Here is a 26,601-nt window from a genome sequence, read left to right as displayed (position 1 = left end):
CATGGGGTTATTTAGCTTTCATGCACTCATTTTCGCCTGTTTCTAGTGTGTTATTGATCTTTAAAAATACACAGACTAATGTGTATACTCTAGTATAGTCATTATTTTCTCATCTGTATCACCATGACTTTGCTTATTGATCTCCACCTATTCTAGCTGAATTTCACAGAACCACAGAATGGTAGGAGTTGGAAGGGACCTCAGGAGATCATCTAGTCCAACCCCCCTGCCAAAGCAGGTTCACCTAGAGCAGGTTGCACAGGAAAGCATCCAGGTGGGTTTTGAACATCTCCAGAGATGGAGACTCCACAACCTCTCTGGGCAGCCTGTCCCAGGGCTCTGTCACCCTCACAGTGAAGAAGTTTTTCCTTAAGTTTGTCTGGAACTTTTGGTGTTCCAGTTTTTGCCCATTGCCCCTTGTCCTGTCACTGGGTACTACTGTAGAGAGGGAGGGGAACCTCCCTTGACCTTCTGACCATGCTCTTTTTAATGCACCCCGGGATACTGTTGTCCTTCCTGGCCTCAAGGACACACTGCTGGCTCATGGCCAGCCTGCTCTCCACCAGCACACCCAGGTCCTTTTCCACAGAGCTCCTGTCCAGCAGGTCATCCCCTAACCTGTACTGGTGCATGTGGATATTCCTCCCCAGGTGAAGGACTCTACACTTGCTCTTCTTGAACCTTATCAGGTTCCTTTCTGCCCAACTCTCCAGCGTGTCCAGGTCTCGCTGGATGGCAGCACAGCCTTCTGGTGTGTCAGCCACTCCTCCCAACTTCGTATCATCAGCAAACTTGCTGAGGACGGATTCTACCCCTACCTCCAGGTCATTGATGAAGATGTCAAACAAAACCGGACCCAGTACCGACCCCTGGGGAACACTGCTAGTTACAGGCCATGTGGTGATAATTGTTTCAATTTTAGTATTTCTTGTCACTGAGAGAACTAATGCTGGGGATCGTGCAATTATAAGCGACATAACTTCTCTATCTGGAGCACCTGTGGTACTAATAACAGATACTAGGTAACCCTGGATTTCATAGCCAATATATTTCTTTACCGGATAGTGACTGAAACAGAAAGAAATGGTAATATTTTGGATCTCACTAATAAAGATTGCATAGAAGATCTGAATTTAACAAAGAACTTAGGACCAAGTCATATCAAATCAATTGTTCAAATTAAAAGAAAATATTTTAATTTAGTTTCTCAGTGTATAAAGGGAGAACTCTAAGAAACCAAAGGAACCAGTTATTGAGCTAAGTTGAGGAGGTGAACAATGGAAATGGAGAAGACTGAAAGATTTTGAATTAGTTTTGTGACTTAGTGGGGAAAAAAGATGTAAGGAAGGATCTTGTGCCTGAAGTGTAAGAAGAAGTTATTAAGAGTAGAAAAAATGATTGGTCTGTGGCAAAAAAATATAACCGAGAGGTCAGTATTTTAGAGAGAAGTGAGAACTGGCAAAAGGCAAGCTGAAATAGACCTTGCTAAAAAAATAAAAGGAAATCATTGCAAGTTTCTTTTCTGAACTGAAAAAGAACAGGAAATAAGTTTTGGAGCACTATCTAATGAGATAAAATAGTGATTGGTTTTGTGCCATCTTCAAACTAGTACTTTGACTCCATATTTCTTAAAGACCTTCATTTTGAATATAGATGAAAGGGAAAATAACAAATTGTTTAGAAAAATAACGTGTGAACAAGGAAAACTTCAAGAGCCCAAAATGCATTTAAGTTGTGGGAGGGCAGGTGATTTTCTTCCTAGAATTTTAAATAAACTAAAATTTTTAACACATCCATCAAATCAGTGGTCACACATTTGAAGTGGAATATAGCAAGTTCATGTAATGGGGAAGGAGAAAATACATTGTAACCTATAGTTTCAGCTAAATAGCATGCTAAACTTAGAACAGCTTTGAATGTTCTTTCATATTTAGGTCATGGAAATAAATGGAAAATTTTATAAAATTCAACACAGCTTAGCAAAGCTGGATTGTACCAGACTAATTTGATAGCTTTTTTGTAACTGACTTCCTAGGAAAAGAAAACCTTTGGTCCCATTCTCGACTTAAACATAGTAAGCATTATGCTTGAGAATGTGGGGATTTTTAAAAAGCTGTGAAATGTACCTCTAAAGAGGTAAATGGCAGGTTGGAAGATTTTTCAATGAGTCCTCTAGGATGGTTCTTGAGATGCATTCTGTTTACTGATTATCTTAGCACAAAATGTTTCTACTTGACATACTCTGTATGTCAGTGGTATTACCTGATGTCACAGTGTTGGGAAGAGTTTTCAGTATGGGGAGCATGTAAGTATCCTAAAGAGATCAGTGGGTAATCTCAAGAACTGATGGAAAAGAAAGGTAATTAATTATACCAAGTGGTATGTTAAGTACCTGAAACTAAGAGCAAGAACTTACACTATATAACTAAAGCTCATTAACTGTTAGAAGTGGAAGAAGATTTTCATGAAGTAGTTTTGTATAAGTAAACTAATGTTAAGTAGTTGTGAAAAAACGACAAACTGAAAAAGATGTGCAGACCTAGCAATATTGAAGGATGTATTTCCTGTAGATATGAAGAGATATTAAAGCTACATGCCACAGTATCATCAGGTATATTGGAATATTGCATTTGTGTCTGGTTTACTGTGTTGAACAAAGTGAATTAAAATGAAGGTAGGTTCAGGAAATGGCTACTAGAATGGTGTAAGTAATAGGTTGGCTTCTGAAAAGACTTGTCCCATTAAGTCTGAAAAAGTAAAGGCTGAGAGGAGAGATGATTTCAGTCTGTAAATACTTTTGAGGCTAAAAACCAGAGAGGGAATATAATTAGGTAGATCAAAGGAAATTGTTGATAGAATAAAAAATTATTCTAAATTGACCATGCATAAGTTTAGTCAAAAAACTGAATAAAGTTACTAACCTTTTAAGCCATTAAGCATCCCTCCTAACACTGACTTTGTGGTATAACCTCCCAGTAAGAATAATTTTTGAAGTAGAGCTTGACCGGGTTTTGAAAGGGATTACTTTATACAGTTGTCTGCAGCTGCCACAGGGCTCAATTCAGAAACCTGGGACCTCTTTTCCTGTGATTTTGAGGAATGTGTTCACAGATAACACTGTAAGATTCCTGATTTTAAAACCTATGTAGACAGATAAACAGGACAGATCAAATCCTCATTTGCATGCAGAATGCGTCATGTAGTAAATTGGTGCTCCAGGGTTAAACTGTGATTTTGAATCTACACCTGCTCCAGATGCATTAAAGCATCCTCTGCATTCCTCCTCAGGCAATGTGGAACCACAGCCATGCTCTCTGTTACCTGAGCAGGTGGTTGGATTATGCGTTTGTAACTTCAGCTGCCCTTGCCCATACAGCACAATTGAATGATGAGGCATTATAATTTGCCACTAGTGTTGGAGAGGAGTAAGGAGAGAAGCAAGCTTGTGGTTCATGAGGATTATTTCTGAATGTTGTGGTTAACACACCCCCACGAGCTCAGGACTGTGCTGAAAGGCAGTGTAGGTGTATCACGCTGTAGCTTTACATGTTTTACAGAGTTGTATTATGCTACTCTCAGCACCTTGAAAGTGTCATCTTGTTCTGTGTTTGTAAAGTGCTAGGATAATCAAGTTCTGCTTCATGACTACAATTCCTAGAGTTAGCACTATACAACTGATGAAAAGAAAAAAGGAAAATAAAATAAGAGAAAAGAAAATAAGAGAAAATAAGAGAAAATAAGAGAAAATAAGAGAAAATAAGAGAAAGTAAGAGAAAAGAAAAGAAAAGAAAAGAAAAGAAAAGAAAAGAAAAGAAAAGAAAAGAAAAGAAAAGAAAAGAAAAGAAAAGAGAAAAGAAAAGAGAAAAGAAAAGAGAAAAGAAAAGAGAAAAGAAAAGAAAAATAATAGACTATTTCAGTTGGAAGGAACCTACAACAATCATCTAGTCCAACTGCCTGACCAGTTCAGGGCTGACCAAGTTAAAGCATGTTATTAAGACCATTGTCCAAATACCCTTAAACACTGACAGGCTTGGGGCATTGGAAATAAAGAAGTGCAGAACCCTCTTAACACTGGATTAATATAAATATAGTTAACTAGATTTCATGTAACTACAGGTGTTTCACTATTGTTCTGATCCTGCTATTGTTTCTTAAGTTGGAAAAGATGACAGCTCGGATTTAACTAGTTTTCTTCGTGGCATGCAGTTAACAGATCTGGGCTTTTCAGTTCATGTTATTTTTCTATATACTTATTAATGGACTTGAGAGGAGGGAAATTCATTCCTGAAGTAGCTTTATCAAATAATGAAAACAAATGTCCCTTGCCAGTGTAGAAGAGGAGATCACCAAAAAGGCATACTTCATTCAAAAGCTTTCACTCGATGGACAGAAATATGATTCATTTTTCTTTCTACTTTTCATTTGTGTAAGTTTAGCTACAATCGAAGAATCCACTTCCTTTCTCACCAGTCTTCACCTGGAATGGGAGCAAGGGATCTAATCCATCTTTGCCATTGATCGTTCTTCACTCCTGAAAAGGCAAATAGGAAACTAACCGTTTGAATTGTGCTTCTGCAACTACACATTATTTATTTTTGAAGCATATTCCACGCCTCTCGCTGTGCACTGTGTCAGTGATTTGTCCTTGATCTGGCTTATTTTTGCCAGAGATGAAGGTTTTATCCCATTGCTGTTTTCTTTCTTGTCTGTAAGTGCAAAACAAAATTCTTCTTCCATTCATTGTATCACTCATCACCACTGTCCTCAATGCTAAAAATAATGGAAAACTTCTGTATGCTCAGAAATTTATTAAAGTAGTTGGAAACATGCCAAATTTCAGTTGAGGTAAGGTAGTTTTCCTTAGTTCTCATCCTCTTCTATTCATTAAAACATCTACTTCCTGTGAGTAGAATTTAATTTAATTTAATTTATAATTGACTGCTTAGTGCATAGAGCCTTTTGGTCAATCTTATTTGATTTTTTTGTCTCTTTTTTTTTTTTTTTTTTCCCCCTCCTAATTCCAAGCAGATAAGTCATCACATGACAGAATTTAGATAATGCAAAATGTCAAATTTGGAGCTCCCTAGCTTGAACAGATCCTTATCTCTGTGTTAACAATATGAATTTATAGTTTCAGCACGCAGCTCAGTGCAGCACACCACTGTGGGGCCACAGCAACGCCAGAGCCGAGGGTGCTCACTGTGCACCAGGCAAGGCTGGAAGAGATAGTGGGGAGGACAGGGAGCAGAGTTAAAGCCCACATCTGCTGATTTATGCAGGGTGAATATTTCATTCTGTGTGTTTTCATGCAAGATATGACATCTATGAGGAGAGGATGTTTGTGAAGAAATTACTTGAAAGATGGTGGTCAGCGTTAATAAGAACAATTTCATCATCCTGTAAATTACTGACAGCACTTTTCACTGCTTCTACCAAAACAGAGATGCGACATTGTGCGCTTCCAGCTTCCCGTTTGGCATCGCTTGCTGAATGGCATGTCTCACTGGTTCCTTGTGTTCGCCCATCTGTTTGTACCACCGGTATTCTATGCATCTTCTTACACTTAGATTGTAAACTTTTAGGTTGTTTGGGATCTGCGTTTGCACAGCACTTTACAGAATAAGCTGCATTTATGGAATCACAGAATGTTGTGAGTTGGAAGGGACCCACAAGGATCATTGAGTCCAACTCTTGCCTCAGCATAGGACAGTCGCAACATTCAGGCCATGTGTCTGAGGGCCTTGTCGAAATGATTCTTGAATATTGTCAGGTTTGGTGCCATGACCACCTCCCTGGGGAGCCTGTTCCAGTGCTGAACCACCCTCTGAGTGAAGAATCTTTTCCTCATGGCCAACCTAAACTTGCTCTGGCGCATCTTCCTGCCATTTCCCCTGCTCCTATCATTGGTCACCAGAGAGAAGAGATCAGCACCTGCCCCTCCTTTTCACCCTGTGAGGAAGCTCTAGACCGCAATGGGATCAGCATTCAGTCTCCTCTTCTCCAGGCTGAGCAAACCAAGTGACTTCAGCCTCTCCTCATTTGGCTTCCCCTTAAAGCCCTTCATCAATTTAGTGTCCTCCTCTGAACACTCTCTAGTAGCTTTTTATCCTTTTTATACTGTGGTGCCCAAAATTTAAATTAGTATGTGTGGGAAAGCACCCAAGTATGTCTGGTTGCATCCCACCTCCATAACCCTTTCTCTTTCCTTCCCCAAAGAGCCCTTCTATGCAGTGATATTACAAAATAAAGGAAAGCAGGACATACAGATAGACATGGAAGGCCTCAAAAACCCAAATTTAGGCAATGTGTGTGGGCACCCTGTGCCTTTCCATGCTTAGAATCATAGAATAACTAAGGTTGGAAAAGATCTCCAAGATCATCAAGTCAACCCAACATCACCATGCCCCCTAAACCAGGTCTCTAATTGCCACATCTACGCTTCTTTTAAATACCTCCAGGGATGGTGACTCCACCACTGCCCTGGACAGCCTGTTCCAATACTTGACAACCTTTTCAGTAAAGAAATTTTTCCTATTTTTTCCTTAGAGGACAGTTTGAGCATATCCATATCATCTGAGATTTGTGACTTCTAGTACTTGTTGCAGTGTATGATAAAAACTGTAATTAAAACTGTAAGCAATGTATGTACAGCAACAACACTGGGACCACTATGAAACAGAAATAACAAAGTTACCCATACAGAACAGTTTCACCTGAGGGCTACAGCACAGTTCATGGAGGTACCATGTTAAGCCTTCTTTTAATTAGAATCAGTTCAGGAGAAGAATGTAGTCAATAAGTAATGAAAGAAAAGCCTTTCGCTTGCCAATTAGCAACTTCAGATCATGCATATTTTATGAAATTCTGAAAACACTGGTAAACATGCAGCAGCAAGTGTCTTAAATTATATGAAATTAATGATAGCTTCGGGGCAGATGAGTTTGGCTGGCATTTAATTATATGTTTATTTTGTTATATAAATATATTGCAAGTCTATTTTATACAGACAAGATTTTATAGGTTTGATTGTGTGTGTTCTCTCATTTGTCAACTGTGTTCCTAAGTTTCACCCCTGTTTCTGTTGTTTAGTGATCCAAATGGAAAGGAGTTCCTGATGTAACAAGTTAAGAAAGATAAGACCGTAGCTTTTCGTGCATTTATACAAGAGATTTCTGAGATGCTTTTGTAAAAAAGAGTTTTCCAAGGGGAAATTTTTTAAAAAACTTTATCTATTATACCTCCCACAAAATTATTTTAAATTAATTATATTTGCCATTTTTTAGTCAGAAATATTTTTTCTACTGATTTGACCTGAGAGCAATTTGCTTAGACAGTAGTGCTTCCTCTTGACCATAAATTTCAAATTTTACCAGTTCTAATTTTTGCTGAATCTTGTCAAGAGTCTCTTCTAATATTAATTGTAGCCTAATGCAATCCTACTAAAGTTGGGTTGTGTTGTTGTTTTTTTTTTTTAAAAGGGTATTTTTTATATTAATTTCTGTTTATTATCTCATCAAAAGATGATTTAGACTCCAACCAGGGGTAAGAATACTATGTGATTCTTTCTTCAAAATTCAACTGTTTCCTAAGAATTGCTGAACTTGCAGAATTTTTCTGTCTCTCCCCATCTCATAATTAGACGTCTAACAGAAAGTAAATACTGCTTTTTTTCTCTCTTTCTCATACTGTCCCTCTCTCCCCAATCTGTTTCATTTCATGTGATTTAAATGCTGATGGTGATGTCAAGTTACTGTGTTTCTGCTTTGATGAAAGAGACAGAAGCCAAGTCAGTATCAGCACAAATTCTGAGGATTACTTCAGTTTTTCTTCATCAGTGTGTCCCTGCTTTTTAAGGATGAGGATAGATAAGTGAAGGTAGTGTGGTTTCCAGAGAAGGATATTTCTTGGCTTGTTTGTTGCTACACCAAGTTACTATTTATTAACGAGTATCATGTTAATATTTGTAGCATCACCCAGAAGCCTCAAATGGAAGCGGGGTTTTGTGGCTAATCTAAGGCTTGCTTTTTCCTTTCCTCCAAAGAAAAACCACTACGAACCTTTCTAGCACTGACAATTACATTCTTCATCCTTTCCTCTCAGCTTCCTGCCCTCTCCTCAAGAGGCGTGATTTCCACCCTAGCTCCTGTCCATTCTCACCTTCTTACTTGCTTTATTCAGCTTCCCAAAGGCTTCCTCAGGCTTCTTCCAAGTTCTCTTCCCCTTTCCTAGTATGACTATGTGTTCACAAATGTCTTCTTTGTCCCTCTTTACCTCGTCTAATCAGTTCACCCTTGTGCAGCATCTGATATTCTGCATGTGACCTACTTTGAGGAAAAAAATACTCTTTGCAGGAAAGAATAAGAATTATCTCCTGGGGAATTTAATGGATATGTTTTTAAGTGTATGTTTGTATAGTGCAGTAGATGTCCAAAGTAAAAAGACATACAAACATTTTAATTTAATATTTATTAAACCTAAAAATCTAAAAATTAGCTTTTTTTTTCTTAGGTTCTACTGTGCTTAGCATCATTTCAAGTGCTGATTAACTAGACCCGGTGTTAGATTTCCTTAGATTTCTGTTAGATTTAATTATGTAGAGAATGAAGTTTCTTACATTATTTTGACACTACAAGAAAGCTTGAATACATTAAAGTCAATACCAGACAAAATAAGAAACTCAAAAAAGATTAATCACAGGACTTGCTAGAGAATTAGAGAAAAGGAAAATCTGGTAATGAAAAGCTGAAAAATACGCAAGAAAGAAGAAAAATTATGGTTTTGGTTTTGGGGGGTTTTTTTTAAAGGATATATTGTGAAGAAAGAAAGAATCATAAGGTCATAGAATTGAAGAAGTGATGCTACAGGAGTTAAGCAAAGAGCAAGACTAAACACGGAATAGAGAAGTGTTGCGAGGAGATATGGAATAAACTAATTTACTTTGCAGAAATGGTTAATACCTGTGTTTACTTTAGCAGTGGGCAAGACTGCATTAGGACTGAGTGGCTGCATTGCTACTGGTGGCACACCAGTGGGATAGGAACAACGATTGGACCTTGTTAGGAGCTATTAATTATCCTATTTTCGCTTTAGTACTGTGATGTGTGCCTGGAGCACTGTTCCCACAGCAGTGTCCTTTTAGTCAAGGCAGTCATCTTGTATCTCAAGTGCCTCCTGCTATTCCTCACTGCTGCTCCAGCACTCCTGTTGGCTTCTCCATCCTCTGCTAGAAAAACCCATAAAACTTAGCAATAAATCTCGCAACCAGGTTTTGAGCTGTGAAAGAAACACAATGTGACCCAGTATTTTGTATAAGTGAAACTTATCCTGTAATAGGAAAAGTAGCAGTCCTAGGAGAAGAATGTGGTGATATATCCTATCTCATCAGCTGTCCTCCACCAGGGACAGTCCATTGGAATGCCTCTAATAGCTGCTCTCCCTTCTGTTGAAAAGAAGATGAGCAAATTGGAAAGTTGTACCATCTGGAAGAAAGACTGCCATATACTTTTATTACAGGCACTGTGAGTTTTCTAAACCTTAAAAGGAAAATCATCATTCCATTTCCTTGAGTTATGTGGTCAGAAGACTGACTCAGTCTTCCGCTAGACTGAGTTTTAACCGTAGGGTAACTGCACCAGTGCTAACACAAAAAGAACCCCATGAAAACAGCATGTCTTTCTAGGTATTAGTTGAAGAAAAAAGTACAAAGCTAAAATCTGAAGTGCTAAATTACTTCTGTAAGTTGTCAGATAAGATTTCTGTAAGACTTTAGGTACAGAGAAAGAGCTGAAGGAATTCAAAGCAAAATGGAATTTTAACATCTAAATAAAATTTTTAAAATACTTCCTCTACAGGAAAAAAGACTAGAAAATAGTCTGTTAAAGTGTTCTGAGAGTAGATGTAATAGGAGCAAACTCAGATGAACTAATCTTCTGAATTTTAGTGTTAGAACTATTATGCAGGAATACATTACTCTGCTATAAACTAAAAAAAAATAAATAGTTGCAGGCATGATGAGGAAGAATGGACTGATTAAGTCAACACAGTAGTCTTTCTAATAACTGTAGAGAGGCTAAATTTTTTTAAGACCTTATTAAGGAAAGAAAAACAGAGCTGAAGACTTAACTGTACACTAGCGATCAATACTAACTAATCTTGAATTTGTCCTGCTGAGAGAGTAGAGTAGGATGCCGTCTATATGGAAGATGATATTCAGTGTAGGACCCTGATCCAGAATCTTTTTACCTGTGGAAAATCAATATTATTCATGCTAGAAGAAGTACATGTAGAGTAAATAAGTAGAGGATTCATTCCTGAAGTTGGAATACCTTTAAGCAGTTTCACTGAAGACTCAGCCACAGCTGTGGAACATGTTTTATCTCTGAAAATACTGGTCTGTTGCTTTTTGCAGTGCAGTATTCCCTGACCACATTTCCACTAGGAAACACGATCTATTAATGATTTAAGTATTCTCATGAGCTTATAAATTTCCAACTGGCTCCTCTGAAAAGCTGGCTTACTGGATCTTCAGCAGGTGGGCAAGAGAGAGGCTTTCTGGAAATCCAACATTAATGCTGAACCAGTACAACTAAATAGTTTTAATTAATTTCTTACTTTTCAATGGGGAGTCTGTTTTGTGGCCACATTAAATAGAGCTGAATTAAATTTTTTACACTGGGCAAAGCTGAGAAAGAGCACTATTCTTTTCTATTTGTAGTGACTGAGCTTGGTATGAAATCTGGAGGAAACCTTATATGTTCACTGGAGTATCATTCTTTGATATAATTAGGAGTCTAATCATGTTTCCATGTGCTCGTATTCTTCCCTTTCAATTTTATTTACCCAATAAAAGATAATCCCCCTTTCAATTCAATGCCCTGTTTGGAGAAGTTTGCAGTTAAATTACATGAAAACAAGTGTCCCCTTTTATATTATTTCATAAATTGACACAGTAAGTTTAAATTTGAAAAGTTTTATGAACTATAGTTATGAGAATCTTGAACAACAGATGGTGGATAAATATTGTACACTTTGAAATTTGGTATTTGTAGCACTTGTTCTGTCTGTGCTGTGGATTCACTCTCTGTGGATGACTCACACAAATATGTATTCACAGATAATGCAGAACAAACTTAAGTTTAGATTTGAAAGTTTCTTGCTTTCCTGGATCTATTGTCTAAATGCTTCTAATGAAGTAGTCTGACTTGCTACTCTGCGTATGCCATGCTACTTTGTTGAACGGAAGATGGTTTTGTTAACTATCATAACAATTTTCATCTTTGTGCTGGCAGTTAAAAAAAAACAACCAAAACCAAAACAGAATAATTAGGAATCATTGTGGGCAGCAAGGGTGAGAGTGGGAAAAGATTAATTGCTTCTTGTAAGTCAGTAAGTTCTACAAAAACATTTCTTAGTGAAGTGAGTAGGTGTGTTAGTTACATGTGTTTGCTCAGTTTTACCTAAGTGCTCTGTGTTCATTATTGTTAAATTCGAGTAGGAAATAACTTTTTAAAAATAATTTTAAATGTCTACTGCAGAAACATTTGGATCCAAATTAAACAAAGCTCAGTAAGCATCTTGTCTCAAAATGGATACTGAGTGCTTTGGGAGAACAGAGGGTGGGCAGTGGTGCCAAACATGTCCCATTCTGTCTTTGGTGTTGGCACATGTGATGGTGGTGCAGGCTCAAAGAGAGGGCATTTGTAAAATTAGGCTTGTTAGAAAGGGTCAGGTCAAATATTTTTTTACCTAAGTGCCCAAGCATTCAATTTCTGTACTGCAATATTGATTTACATGTAAAATTGTATCTCTAAAATCTCAGTATCATGTTGCAGCTTTTGGCACAGATCTAACAGTTGCATTAAGCTCAAGTTGAAATCTTGTCCAGTAGAGTTGCGTGCAAAACTTGTAGTTCATTTCCAAAAGTTTCAGAAGTTTCTCTTATGTTATTCCAAATCCTCTTACTGTTTTTATATTTGTTGTTTTGATAGTATATTTTGAATTCTACAGCAAACTTCCTTGTAGTCATTTGTTAAATTAATTGTAATGCACATTATGGAATATTAGTATTTTTCCAAATGAATTCTACAGTGAGTAACTACAATGTTTCTATGTCACTGAATTGAATTCTTAATCATTATTAAAATTTACTCTCTCTATATAACAATATAATTATAAAACAATTTATTTTCCTAGTGTTTTATTTCTGTGGCTTAAAAGAGTTAAATCATTAAATGCATTGACATGTATTATCCCCTTTGTACTAATGCATGTAGTTGTAATAATTCAGAATAGGCAAAGCCCAGCCCATGACGCGTTTCTAAATCTTAAATAGGTGAAGGGGACAGGCTAATACTTGCCCATCATTGTGTTCTGTTGTCCTCTTTTACTATCTCCATGTTGTAGGAGAGAATGCTTTTAACCCTTGTAAATCCTTATTTAGGGAAGTTACTGTAGGAGTGAATGATCTGGGGGAGATGCATATGCATCAGAATTCTGTAAGGTGTTACTAACTATTGCCAAATGTTCCACCTAAGTCTATATGTAAAAAGAATCAAGAAAAAAGGGACAGGATATGTTCTACTTCCCCCACTCTCAACCTATATTTCAAAATTTCTCATCATAATAAACATCTTTGCCAGAAACAAGGATTTTATTTTGCTTTATTTGAATCTTGTGTATACTTGATGCACACCAAAACTATGTATCATTCCAGATGTTGTTAAAACAGTGACATTGCTCTAAAGAGAAAGCTGAGGCAAGCGCTGAAAGGGATTGTTTTTTTTTTCCCTGTTCATGTATCCCACCACATCCAATTACTGAAAAAACAAATATCTTTTTAAAGCTCTTTTTCCTTAAGACCAGCCTTTAGCTGTGAATTCATTTGTCTGTTTAAAAGCTGTTTGTTACCTCACTGATTGTTGCTTTTATTCAGTCTTAATCCTTCCCATTGTGTCAGCTATGCCATAAATCAAGCACACCCTGGATATTTTGGCCAGTTCTTATATTACAGTCTATGATAACATGTCCCACAGAATTCCTGTGTGCAAAGTGCTGTTCACTGGAGAGATTATTTTGATTATGTTTATATATATCTCTCCCGTTTGTCAATAACAAATGTCTGTCTTTAAATTTTGCATGGAGCTTTTTTTTTGTGTGTGTGTGTGTGTGTGTTATTTTTTTTGTGGATAACTTTGGAGACAATGGCAAACCTTAATAGATGTTAAAAAGTAATTCCATGTGATACTTAAAACTTTTCTTTGATGGATTTTTGCCTTTCACATAATTTGCTAATGAGCAAATGAGATTACCTTGCAGTGACAATATCTAATTTGTGTTCTAGCTACAGAATTTTAATGAGAAATCTTGTTTCAGCTGGAAAATAGTCACCCCCTTGCTTTTTTAAGGACATTGCCTTTATTAGCAGTAGATTTATACATGTATACTTAGGCATGCAAAATAAAATTCTGATGCAGAGTGGAGTCTGGATTTTAGACAGTATAAGGACAATGTACTGTAGCAGATGTATATACATCAATAAATGTTCGACTTTAGATTAGGTTGATGCACATCATGGGAATGAGGATATGTTTAATGCTTAAAATAACCATGTTTGTGTTTTGAATTGTATTTTTAAAAACCCTAAAAAAAATTATATATATAAATATTTAATATGTATTAATACAAATAATACAGGTTCATTGCGTTAAATATTTTGGAGTAATACCTACTACCTGTGTAGTGAATTTTTAGGAGTCTTGATAAAGCCAGCTAAGGTACCAGCCATGGTTTCTCCTAATTTTTTCTGCCTTTGGCTGTATGTCACTGATGGCAGGGTGAGAGTTGGAGGTGAAATGTTCTGTCACCAACTTTTTTTAAGTATCTTTTTTTTTTTTTTTACCTCCACTGCACACTGGCAGAAGTGATCTCTTTCACACATTTTCTTGGGGGAAATATGTAAAGTGAAAGGAAAAGGATTCACAATCATCATAAAAAAATACTTATCCAGGGTGTGGGAAAATGGGACTAACATGCCTCCTCTGCCTGATGTGTAACAGGGATTTGTCCATGATGAATGTCTTTCTCCTGTTGGACCTGTTCCACTTTGAATATACAATTATATATTCATTAGATCAGAGATAGTGTGCCTGGTGATTAAGGCACTCCTTTGAAATGCAAACCCCAGTGGTGCCTGTTCCAGAACAGTAGTTTGGTTCAGGTTCTGCAGCTCAGATGAGTTCCTCATCACCAACCTGCTGGTTATTCTCATCTCATTCTCTCTCTTTCTTGCTTTTTGACACCTTTTCTTTCCTCAATTTTCTCTCTCATTTTAGAGCACAAATTGCATTCCAGGACTAAAAAACTATTAAATGAAGGTTGATTGCAAGTGATAAATGTATGTTAAACATTTTGACTTGCACCAATTTGCATGTTGATGAATTGCAATGCAGAAGTGTCTCTTTCTATGCAGTATATATAGAGGGTCTGCTTAGCCTAATTGAAGATGTTCTTCTGAAGATGTTTTAAAAAACAGGTAAAATGGATGCCACCTGTTTTGTACAAAAATGTGCAATCATCCAAAAAATTATGTTTATCTTTCCTTATTTTTACAGCTCAATATATTCTGCTGATGTTATGCATTATGATTTTAGGTGTGTTACTCATGAGGATTTTGGGATGTCAGTAAACTAATGTTCAGTGCCCTGTTTCAAAATCAACTACAATTCCTTGGCTCTGAATAGGGGGTGAGAATTCTCTCTCCTTTAGAAGGAGGATATGGGAATTAAAAAGTCTTGAAATGGCAATGGTTAATATGCATGTTCATGAATAAAACAGAGAGGGAAAGTTTCACTGCTCGGGATACTTACAAATGCTGAGTTAGTAATAATTATTTCTTTCTACTAAAATTTCTTCCTTCTCTGTATTTATCCAGTACTGTTGAAAAGTAAAGTTAGTGTAGGAGGCTGTAGTATCAGGAGCATACTGCTTTTTTATTTGTTACTATTTTATAAGTAGAATTTAAAATTAATTTGCATTGCTGAAGTATAAACAGAGTCGTTTTCCCTTTCTGAAGGGCTATTTCTTCCAGATTTTATTTTGCATTTTTAGTTTACTGTCTCTATAGACTTATAGTTTTTCATCCTACCAATAACAGGAATTTCAGCTTATTTCTGAGAGTGGCTACTACTAAAATGAATTAACAATAAAAGGCCTTTAGTGACAGGAAAGCTACTGCTGATACCAAGAAAACTAGATCTAAAATTATAGGAATTCAGATAAAAAATTGAATTTTCAAAAGCGTTTACTTGTAGCCTGGTGATTTCTTTTGAAATAGGTGGTAATTCTATCAGACACCAACACAAATAGACTGATTCTTCTGAAAATTATGCTTGTCAAACTTATTACTATACTTAAATAGGCTTATCTGTGTGTGACCCAGAGTAATCTTGGGTTGTGATCTTTCCATAGAGAGTCTGAGATAAGTGAAAAGGTCTTTGTTGACTTTTGCTTTTCTTCTAAACAAGTGTACATTGGTCAACTTCTAGTCTAGCTTCCATTCTTAAAATCACAAAATCATAGAATGGTTTGGGTTGGAAGGGACCTTAGAGATCACCTATTCCAACCCCCCTGCCATCAGCAGGGACACCTTCCACTAGACCAGGTTGCTCAAAGCCTCATCCAACCTGGCCTTCAACACTTCCAGGGAGGAGCATCCACAACTTCTCTGGGCAACCTGGGCCAGTGTCTCACCACCCTCACAGGAAAGAATTTCTTCCTCATATTTCATCTAAATCTCTCCTCTTCCAGTTTAAAGCCATTACCCCTTGTTCTATAGCTACCTGCCCTTGTCCAAAGTCCCTCCCCAGCCTTCCTGTAGCCCCTTCAGGTACTGGGAGGCCGCTAGAAGGTCCCGCCAGAGCCTTTTCTTCTCCAGGCTCAACAGCCCCAACTCTCTCAGCCTGTCCTCATAGGAGAGGTGCTCCAGCCCTCACATCATCCTTGTGGCCTCCTCTGGACTCACTCCAGTAGGTCCCTGTCCTTCTTATGTTGGGGGCCTCGGAACTGGATGCAGCACTGCAGGTAGAGTCTCATGAGAGCAAAGGGGCAGAATCCCCTCCCTCGACCTGCTGCCCACGCTGCTCTGGATGAAGCCCAGGATATGGTTATTGGCCTTCTGGGCTGTGGGCACACATTCTTCTGGTAAGAATATCAGCTTAGACTGTCTGTTCTCCAGCCTGTCTTTCTATGACCTCGAAAAAGACAAAAGTGACATCTCCACAGCTGGGGAGAAGAGGACTTTCTTTTTACATTATTCACAAGACCACTATTCTCTGCCAGTGAATCACTGACAGCCACCTTTAAAATAATGTTGCTAAACTTAAAAATTATTATTAACTTATCCTCGATATTTTTAATAAGATCCAACATGATTCATTACCATGACACATCTCTGAAGTAGGACATGGGAATTTAGAATTCGTTGAATTTCCAACAAAAAATAATATCTGATATTATATGTTATTACATGAATATTGTTGGCAGTGGTAGTCTAGTTCTGTTGCACAGTGTTCCATGTATTTATTTATATATGAGAATAGTGTATTCAGAACACTACCCAAGTGTTGATGTAAGTAGAGGAGCAGTGAATCTCATCTCAATTGATTTCTAGAAGGGCAGGAAAATATTGCCTAGGGAATGTTTTTAGACAAGTTTGGCAAACAGATACCTGGTTAAAGATTCGTCTTCACTTCTTCCTCCCAGAAGGACACCTGTAAAATTGATTTTTCTAATGTAAAGGAACTGTGCATTTCTCGTGTGACTAAATTAATTTGTTTCATTTCAGGGAACTGTGTCAGAGTTATGCAAGGTACAGTTTTAGCCATGAGTTTCATCTGACTTTCATAGACAGCATGTCAAGAAAGCCTCTGCACTTAAGAATGTACAGGTACAAATCTTGGAAAAGGAATTTTTGTAGGGATATATCCATGCAAAACATGGATAAATAAATATAATATAAAATAAATATCATGTAATTGTTAAAGTAAAGTTCAGAGAGAATTTTTTAGTGACTGAACTGTTCCTAGGCTAACAGCATATTTTGAAACTTGTTTTGTATTTGTGACATTGGTATTTCATAGAAGCAGAGAATAATTCAGTTTGGAATGAATTTGTGGAGGTCATCTAATACAAGCTCCTGCTCAGAGACAGACAGCTTTGAAGCTATGTCATATTGCTCAGGGTTATAGCCAGTCAGGTTTACTAAAAACAAGAAACAAAATGGACACTGAAATGAAATGTTACCATAAAATAGGGTCAGCATAAAGTTGGAAAAACAGATGGGATTTAGATATGTGTCTGTGAAAAACAAAGAATGAATTGAATTTTATGTTATTTATTCTTCTTTGTATTTCTTCTCAGTAAAATCTATAGTTAAACATCATGAGGCTTGAAATAAAAGTTTTAAGTGTTATTCAAAATAAGGAAGCCTTTCAAAAGCTTGCTTTAATTTATATTAAAAGAGAAGATAATGCTAAGCTCTACATGCATAGCCACTAGAGGAGTGCAATGATGGCAAGATAAGTGATGCAATAGCAAGAATACTCAGTCATTTAACTCTGGGATTTATGCTTGAACTTGAAAACCTTAAAGGGCTTTTCATTCATTAATAGTTTAACTTTTTCTTCCAGATCATGATTTTGAATAAGGAGGCAAATTAAGAATTTTACTTATGCATTTCCTTTGATGAAGGACTGAATAAGAGTTGGAAAGAAAATATTATCAAAAATCTTATAATGAATCTAAACATTCCAGAATTTTAATCTAAATGATTAAGCATATATGGATTTCAGGAAAGATATATAACCAAAGAAATTGTTGGGCTCTAATATGTTAAGAATATGCTAAAAAAACAAATTGCAAAATGAGAACAACTAAATATACTCATTTCATATCTTTGAATATGACAGTTAAATGAAAAAGAACAATAGCCTAGAACTTGGGATTATTCCAGCACCTTTATTACTTCAGGAGTCTCAGATTCCCTTAAATACTTTATAAAACAATGCTATTGTGATTGTGCAACTCATTTAGGTATGCAGCAGTTTTTCAACCCAAAGGCTTAGAGCTACAAACTGATTTAACCAAAAAGTTTCCACATAGTCTCAAGACACCAACTGGGGTTTTCATAGCACTGAATTATCAGCAGAAAGGGATGAGAAGTATCATCCTTTAGAGAGAATATGAAGTAATCAGTAGGAGTTTTCTTCTTTCCTTTTAATTGCTAGCACTATGTGGTGAAACCCTGTTGGTTTCCATAGCTTCAGGAAAATCAGGTTTCTCTTCCCTAAGTCCTTGTACAGAACGTGACTGTCTACCTCTGTCATAGAGTTACATTTAAACATGTCTTAATTTCCTCCATTTTGGCAGATAATTACATTGTGAAAGCTTCAGTGACGATCATGTGAAAGTTTTAAAAGTAGCTGATCTATTGAATAAGCTTTACTATTATTTCAATTCCTGTTAAGTGTTTTAGTCTTACTCCTATTCTTCCCCTTATGTCTAGTTACTATTATCACTTACTATGTGCTTTCCTTTCCTTGATCTGTTTTTTTCACTTTTGATTGTGTAGTCCTGGGAGTTCAGAAAGCTCTCAGGGTCTGGTTGATGAGAAGTCTAGTAATAGCCTGGAGTGACACAATATCACAAAAAAAGATTTTTTTCAAGTCAAGTGAAACCTTTCAATCCCCAGGAACAGCATTTCCTTCCTCTAAAGAATATGCATCTGTGTTTGGATGAAATATTTTGCATATTTAATTTTCTCCCATGCTATTTTTCAGCTACTTATCAGACTGCTTTCTGTGACATTTCTTTGCTTTCCTTGTAAGTAGCTAACTAAAAGAGGATGTATGTTGCCTAAATTTTCTGTATGAGACAGAATAAGCAAGGTCACTCCCATGTGACACTCCCATGATGCTGGGACAGACTAATCCTACAGATAATACTGAAGTAGGATGAGAAACACATTGCAGAAAAAAAGTAGGCATACATGTTTGTCAGAACTGAGAAACTGGTAATGTGAGCTTAATAGAGATACAATAGTGAAAACCAAACCTGAAGAGAGTTCGCATCTGTCCTTTTGCATCAATCTGTATACATCAGTCTGGCTGAGGATGCACTAACATTGTTTCAAGAGATTGCTTCACTTCGGTAATGGTTTCATTCCTTGTCTAGATTTGCTGGTTTATGGTGTAGTAGATTTCACATATATTATGAAAAACCAACTCCATGGGATCTTCTTAAAAATTCTTCTTCCTGAATGCTGTACTTCATCTGGGCAGAGCTAAGAGAATAATATCCCTCTATAGTTAACAAGTGAGAGTAAGCATACTAAGCAGTTGCAGTCAAAGTGGTTGTAGTTGTGTGTATTGTGGTTTTGTAATGAATGTACTGAACCTGGTAAAGGGCTTGAAAACAACAAATGGCACCATGAGAGATGAAAATCTGTACCATATGGAGCATAATACAACTACGGAGTCTCAAAACTGTGACTCTGGGGAGTGTGCCAGCATACGTGGGAGAAGTGAGAATTTCATGAATTATGTTACTCTTGAGTAGATCTGTAAGTACAAAAGAGTTCAACAGCACTCTGATAAATATGCAAATGTCCTCGTTCTCTGAATGAGACAGAAATGTGGCTTTGATGTTTAGGCTTTGGAAACTTGAGCTTTGGATAAAACACGGTAGAAGAAAAGTACAGTATAGTGTAGCATGTGTAAATTACTGAAAACATTGCTGGAATTATTTCAGTCTAGAGATAGGATTAGATGTGGCAGGATTAGAAAGGTCTAGTAGAGTGGGAGATAGCCCACAAACCACATACTGTATGGCAGGAAAGGGTTTAGTTATTTAGAACATATCACTCTTTCTTCAGAATATAAAAACAATGCTAGTATAAATGCCAGATTGTGAAAGAATTGCAAAGTAGAATCCTGTCTTGTCTTGAAGAACTTAGAGCCTTGAGTAGGTGGGTTTAACAAACATTTTCTATCAAAATCCTGAATTAGATGGAAGTGTTTTGCATATTATAAAATCACCTATTAATGTCAGTGGGATGAAGCATTAATTTGTTAAGCTGTTGTTTGCAGTGTGGTTGCGTGCTGTTGAACTGAGCACTGTTGAGTGGTGGGTAAAACACTCCCACTATATATTGCCATTGAATTTAGCATGGCTGAGTGAAAGGTAGAAAAAATCCTTCAAAATCCTATCGCTTCACTGTCAGATGGCTGAAAGAGAGTTGTAGTTTTTAGTTGAGAAGTACTTAATGGATAAAAATATTATTGAGCAAAGCCTGCAGAAGTACTTAGCGCCTACCAATCTTTCCAGCGATCTCAGATGATCATCCTGTTGTTGGGCTTGGTATATCTAGAGATATTCCCTCCATATAACCATCTTAGGTGCCAGACTAAGTCATCTCATCTGCTTTAGCACAGAGAAAAAGAGAAGGCCTTTTGAGAACTATTTCAGAGCAGCAGCAAATCCTGGTCTATATCTACTCCTCCCATGACTGTTAATTAGGATTAGAGTTTTCAATCATTTGTCTCATCTGTAGGCTATGTTACTTGATTCATTTTTCTTGCCCCACAGGCCTTAGTGGTTTTTCCCCCCCTTGTCACTTGCCAGAAATATTAATTCTCCAAAGTTTTCTATGCTTGACTCATTCTCAGCTTTCACTTTCTCATGCTGGTGAGTAGTTCTTGGAGAAACCTAATACCATAGAACAAGAATGAATGTGGTTTATGAAAGGAGGTGGTTTTTGTCTCATGGGAGAAGGTGTTGGTGTTTTTCATTTGAAACGGAAGTATCCCAAGGGAAGAACCCAAAGGGAAGTCAAAGCTACTAGCAGCCTTAGCCAGGGCTGAGGTACTGCTGTTTTGTAAAACTGTTTTTGTTACTAAAAAGGTCCCCTGTGAGAGATTAATTTTATACATAACAAAAATTTGCTGAGTACTGCATACAAACTGTTTTGCATATCTGTATTAAACAAGTATTTGTTTCATATTTTGCTTTTATAAGAAGGTTTCAGAAGTATGACTTAAGCAGAAACGTAAAATTAAAAATTAGTACACAGTGACTAAAAAAAAACTTACAAAAATATATAAAAACATCAAGTTTCAAATTACGTGTCTCAGAGAATGTTTCATAGTTCAAGTAAGGGACATGTTTTTCCACCATCTGAAATAAACTCATCAGTAGATTGTGAATTAACATTTCCTCACAGCAACATTTACTTACGGGAGGGTGCTGCATTAGAAGACTTGCCAAGCAGAACAACTACACTGACTTCAGAGAATAAAACTTACCTTTTTATTAAAGGATTTTGAAATTTAGCATAAATAAGAAAAAAAAACAGCATTGCTTAGATTAAAGAAAGGTTAGGATTTACTGAACCTACAGATAATTAGTGCTCTAAAAATCTGAAGGATAATTCTCGTCGTAACATTCAACAGACAACTTTTTAAGGAGTATCAAGTAACAAAGTTGATAGGGTCTTTGAAAGTTGTAATAAAGGAAGACAGAAAAAAATATAGCATGTATTTAGGAATGAGTCAGCTATCATTCTGTGAGCTTTCTCTTGACTAAACTTGCTCTGACAAATACTGCAAATTTAGGCGGCAATTCATGCTTTAAAGCCATCTGTAAAATATGAGAGAGAGAAAAGCATTCCATAAATTTGTCTGTGAAGACCAGAGTAGAGGTAGGAAGCCTACAGGGGGAAGAAAAAAAAAAAAAAAAAAAAAAAAAAAAAAAAAAGTATTTTAGGTACACCGTTAAGAAAAATGAACATAAGCAGTATTTTCTGTTTGTGTTTTCTTCAATATCTAAAATTCTGCTTCTTCTGAACATGCAGTTTTACAAAAGAAGTTTTTCTTTAAAGTCCAAAATTTTATAGGGGAACAGATTACAAGATTAAAAATCACAGCTTAATTTATTTATCATCTAGTTAATATTTTTTTTTCCCTATCACTTTGAACAAAATTTTGCAGCACTTTGCAGATTTAATAACTGCCCTTTCCATTTCTCCTCTCTTCCTCAAGCAATAGAACTTTCCACAAAGAAACAGCAACCAGTGTAAGCTCAGAAAAGCAGCAAAGGTCAAGAATTTTGATTCTCTTTACGTGATCTCATGAATAAACTTGAATGCTTCATCCGCCAACGTGTACTCTGTGACTACTCTTAACTTCCCCTGTATTCACTGATAAGTAGCATTTCTTAGGGCCTAATGAAAGAATCATCATACGTTTCTGTGATACTGTGTTTGGATTTAAGTTTTCTGTGAAGGAGGAAAACAATCATATATGATGGAAACTTGATGTCCTTACTCAGGCAAAACCCTTGAAAACAGTGGAAAGCACTGTAGGCTTGACTTGTGTCAGTTCTGTTATTTACATATTACTGTTTATTTATAAACCTGTAAGTAAAAAAAATATAAACACAAAAATTATTTCAGTAACAAGGCTGTGGGAGTGTGTGGTGTCACCTGAAACATCGTTCAGCCTCTGGAAACTACTCTGTTATACAGTTCCTTGTTCTGTCTTGGACTTTTTGCTGACTGAAGGACTCTGTGAAACAGGCTTCCTGGTACGCTGCCATCACAGGGTGAGGTTGCAGCAATAGTTAAGTGAATGCTGTGCAGTTCACATCTATTATTTTCCTAACTTAAATGCCAGAGAGCTTCAAAATCATGTCATTTCAGAAGGTTATCAGAAATTCTTTTAGAAGCACTGAAATAATTAAGTCATTCAAAAAGAGTCTGTGTGAAGCTGGTGTCAAACACTGAGTTCTGCTGTCACTTTAATGATTAGAATTTAAAAAAAAAAGAAATGGAGATGAAAAACAACCTCTATGTTATTGTGGTATGCTTATTTAGTGTGGTAAAATACAAATCACTTGGTCCTTGTACAGGGAAGAACTCAGTCTGATCTTGATGTGCATTTCTGATCTCATTTCTGCTTCTTGGACTTGTATTCTGTGATTTTTTTGAAGACTGGCTGACTATATAATTTGTAATCAAACTCTAAAGTGAAATGCAGCTCTTGAGCAGAAAACAGAAAAAAAATGTGGCAAAATAAGGAGGAAATAATTTTTAGGAGTGTATGGAGGGCTATCATCCAGGAAGAGCTGTAATGTCATGGGAAAATAACTTCAGAAGTTCTCTGTGTTGACTTAACTCTGTTCCCACAGAAGTGAGTGTGTAATGCTTCTGACGATTACTCTGACAAAATAAAAATACTGCAACCAATGAAGATGCTGTTTATTATATGGCTGCTTAGAGTGGTAAACTATGAATGGAGAAAAATGCAAGGTAGAAAGCTAAGTAAGAAGAAAGATGGGTCTCATGGCCTTCTGGCTATCCAAAACCATTACCTGCTGGGGATTCTTACTTAATTTTTGTGATCTTAATGTTTGCAGTATAATAAGTCTTGAGAGAAGACATTCAAACTGGTCAGAACCTGCAAGTTTTATTTTCTTTACCTGGCACGTGAATCATCCATCATCTTATTCTGACTCTAAGTGTTGTGTTTCAGTATTGGCAGAAGGTATAGCACAGGTCCTCTGAAGTGATAACTGTGTCTCTGTTAGAGATTGTCTGCCCCTCCAGAGACAGAAGAGTTATGGCCAGGCCTCCTTCCTGGTCAGGCTGAGTTATAAAGAACTCAGGTGTTCCTTGTGGAGGTGCAAAGTCCCATCTGAGAAACGCATAAAGGAGGCAGGCTTGTGTAGTAAACCTTAAGAAGAAGTACTGACCTTCCCTTCAGAGGAGAACAGGAAGGAGGCCTCTGGGGCTGGGCTGGGAGAAGTTATTTTGATTTGGTAGCATGACCTAAGTTTCTCTGTTTGAAAAATAAAGCTGAACCAAGAGAGAAATTTGAGCTTAATGATAAATCCCTGAGAAGCACGAGGCATCCAGCATAAATAGAAGGAAACTGAGGCAACATTTTTTTAAGCCAAACCAGGCATGTTGTACTGTGTTAAGCCCTTTTGTCAGGCTCCATGACTTGCAATAAAAGGCAGGGAAGCTAGTAAGAAACAAAAGTAACAATTATAAAAATACATTCATGCATTTATTGCGCAGTAATTTTATGCAAATCTTCCCTATATAGTCACTAACTAATTATATGAGGGTTTTATAGTAGTAGCAATTGAGAACTTGGACAAAGAGATGGCGATATTTAGGTCAAGAGGTAATTTAGCTAATATGAATTCAAAATAAAATTATTTGGATCTGGAACCTTATAGATATGGACATGCAAATGTTTTAGCAATGCCATTAAAGTTAGTAGATCTGAGACTTGTCCAGAGTTTTCTCTCCCCTACATAGGTTTTAGCATTTTTGGCTAAATCTCTTCTACCGAAGAAACCTGAAACAAAGCAGGCAAGCATATTTAGGCCTAAATATGAATCTCAATTAAAAAATATCAATGGGATGTCCCAAAGGAGGAAGACTTCTATTGCTTTACACTTCTCCTCTGTATCAGCTGCTATTAGTTCTTATTAAACATTTATCTGCATTGTCACCAGGCCTCTGGGCTCATTGTTAACTTGCTTTGTAAGCATCCAAGAGAAATAAGGCTTGGAATAGAAAGAGGGCAGTGAACTAACATGACAGATATTTATGGAGAACCACTCCCAAACATGAGAGTCAGCATGAGAGAAAGCCCAAATGTTTCACCTCGGAAAATGCAGTGGGTAAGTGATGGTTCAGCTGTTGTTTAGGGTTGAGGAAAGGAAGGCATTTTCAGTGGTTAACATTAAATAACACAGAGACAGAGATATGCCAAGAAAGGCTGTGAAGATAATGAATGCACTCTTTTTTTCTGGGATGGGGACAAAGGAGGTACAAAAAGTAAAGGCTGGGGAGCTAACCCTTGCAGAAAGGTTCAGGAAGTGCTGTGCTAGTAGACAGTACTTAATTGGAACTTGGAGTTACAGCTTGCCAACTACAGAGTTTTTAATGTAACAACCATATATTGATGAACCTGTGCTCTAGTAAGACAAAGCATAAGGGGAGAGATCTGCACATCAGTATTGCTGCTCAGAACTGAAATACAATAGCTTTTAACCAGAATGTTCTTATTGCACTATTTTTCAATCCAAGGCTCTTGAAAGAGAGAGTTTATAAATATCTAAAGGGTGGGTGTCAAGGGAATGGGGCCAGAATCTTTTCAGTGGTGGCCAGCAACAGGACAAGGGGCAACAGGCACAAACAAGCTGGAACATAGGAGGTTCCACTTAAACATGAGGAAAAACTTCTTCAGTGTGAGGGTTCCAGAGCACTGGGACAGGCTGCCCAGAGGTTGTGGATTCTCCTTCTCTGGAGATATTCAAAACCCACCCGGATGCGGTCCTGTGCAACTTGCTGTAGGTGAACCTGCTATGGCAGGGAACTTTGACTAGATCATAGAATCGTAGAATTGCCAGGTTGGAAAAGGCCTCTGAGATCATCAAGTTCAACCATACCTGTCCATTACTAAACCATATCTTTGAGCACCCCATCTACCCCTCTTTTAAACACCTCCAGGGATGGTGACTCAACCACCTCCCTGGGCAGACCATTCCAGTGCCTGAGAACCCTTTCAGTGAAGTATTTCCTGACATCCAATCTGTAACTCCCCGGGCGTAACTTAAGGCCATTGCCTCTTGTTCTATCACTAGTTAACTGGGAGAAAAGACCTGTACCCACCTCGGTACAACCTCCTTTCAGGTAGTTGTAGACAGCAATTAGGTCACCTCTCAGCCTCCTCTTCTCCAGGCTAAACAACCCCAGTCCCCTCAGCTGTTCATCGTAAGGCTTGTTCTCCAAGAGGTCCCTTCCAACCCCTACCATTCTGTGATTCTGTGAAAGGACAGTTACCCATGAGTGATGGATTTTTTTTTTGACCATGAGCTGAAGTACAAAGACAGAAATTTTTTTCATGTAGCTAATGCAGAGCCTTTAAGAACCACAGTGAAAAAAATTGTGTAATTGCACTTAGCTTTTGCAGCGCAGTTTCTGGTGCAGGAAAGGCTTGCAGGGATGTGCCTAGCTGCAGAGGCAGCTAGTGTCTGACAGCTTGTAGATCCTGTTGATCAAGTCAAGGACTGCAGCCAGAATAATTGCTTGAAATATTCTGGGTACAAAAGTGCCAGTGAGGAGTGTTGCCCTGTTCTTTTAAAAGGTTATTCCTAAGGGGCAGAATCAGAATAGTCTTGCAGTATAACAGATGCACATTTATGGATAAATGTCAAGGGCTATCACTGATTCTCCTGAGAAGTCTGTAGCAGTTTTACCACTTCACTGCTTAGCATCAGCATTACTATATTTTTTAGCTCTAAAAAGTTAATGGAAAAAAGTATGGTAGGAGGAAAAGAGTGCAGGGGAAGTGTGAAACCTTTTCAGAAATTATTTCCTGGTATAAAATCTAATGTACTTTATGTGGAGAACTGTAACAGCTAAGCATACCCCACATAACAGGCAAGTTTTGATAGTTTTTAAAGCTCTTCAGGCACACTTTTTTATTATGATATATCCGTTTGTGTTCCCTAACCAACTAATAATTATGTCCA

The 26,601-nt window shown here is 37.2% G+C and overlaps 1 protein-coding gene across 1 annotated transcript in view; it reads left to right on the top strand.

The window, feature by feature from the left end:
* Positions 1–24,657: 24,657 nt before the first annotated feature.
* Positions 24,658–26,601, top strand: part of LOC104524243 (disks large homolog 2) — a gene marked incomplete at its 3' end in the record, with an annotated part of 153,228 nt that continues 151,284 nt past the window's right edge. The window contains exon 1 of the mRNA XM_029084759.1: positions 24,658–24,744. Coding sequence (XP_028940592.1) covers positions 24,658–24,744 — 87 coding nt within the window. The remainder of the gene's footprint in view (positions 24,745–26,601) is intronic.

Source organism: Antrostomus carolinensis, unplaced genomic scaffold (genome assembly GCF_000700745.2).
Source record: "Antrostomus carolinensis isolate BGI_N321 unplaced genomic scaffold, ASM70074v2 scaffold394, whole genome shotgun sequence".
NCBI lineage: Eukaryota > Metazoa > Chordata > Aves > Caprimulgiformes > Caprimulgidae > Antrostomus > Antrostomus carolinensis.
Note: the sequence above shows the minus strand (reverse complement) of the source record. Positions and strands in the feature narration are given on the sequence as shown.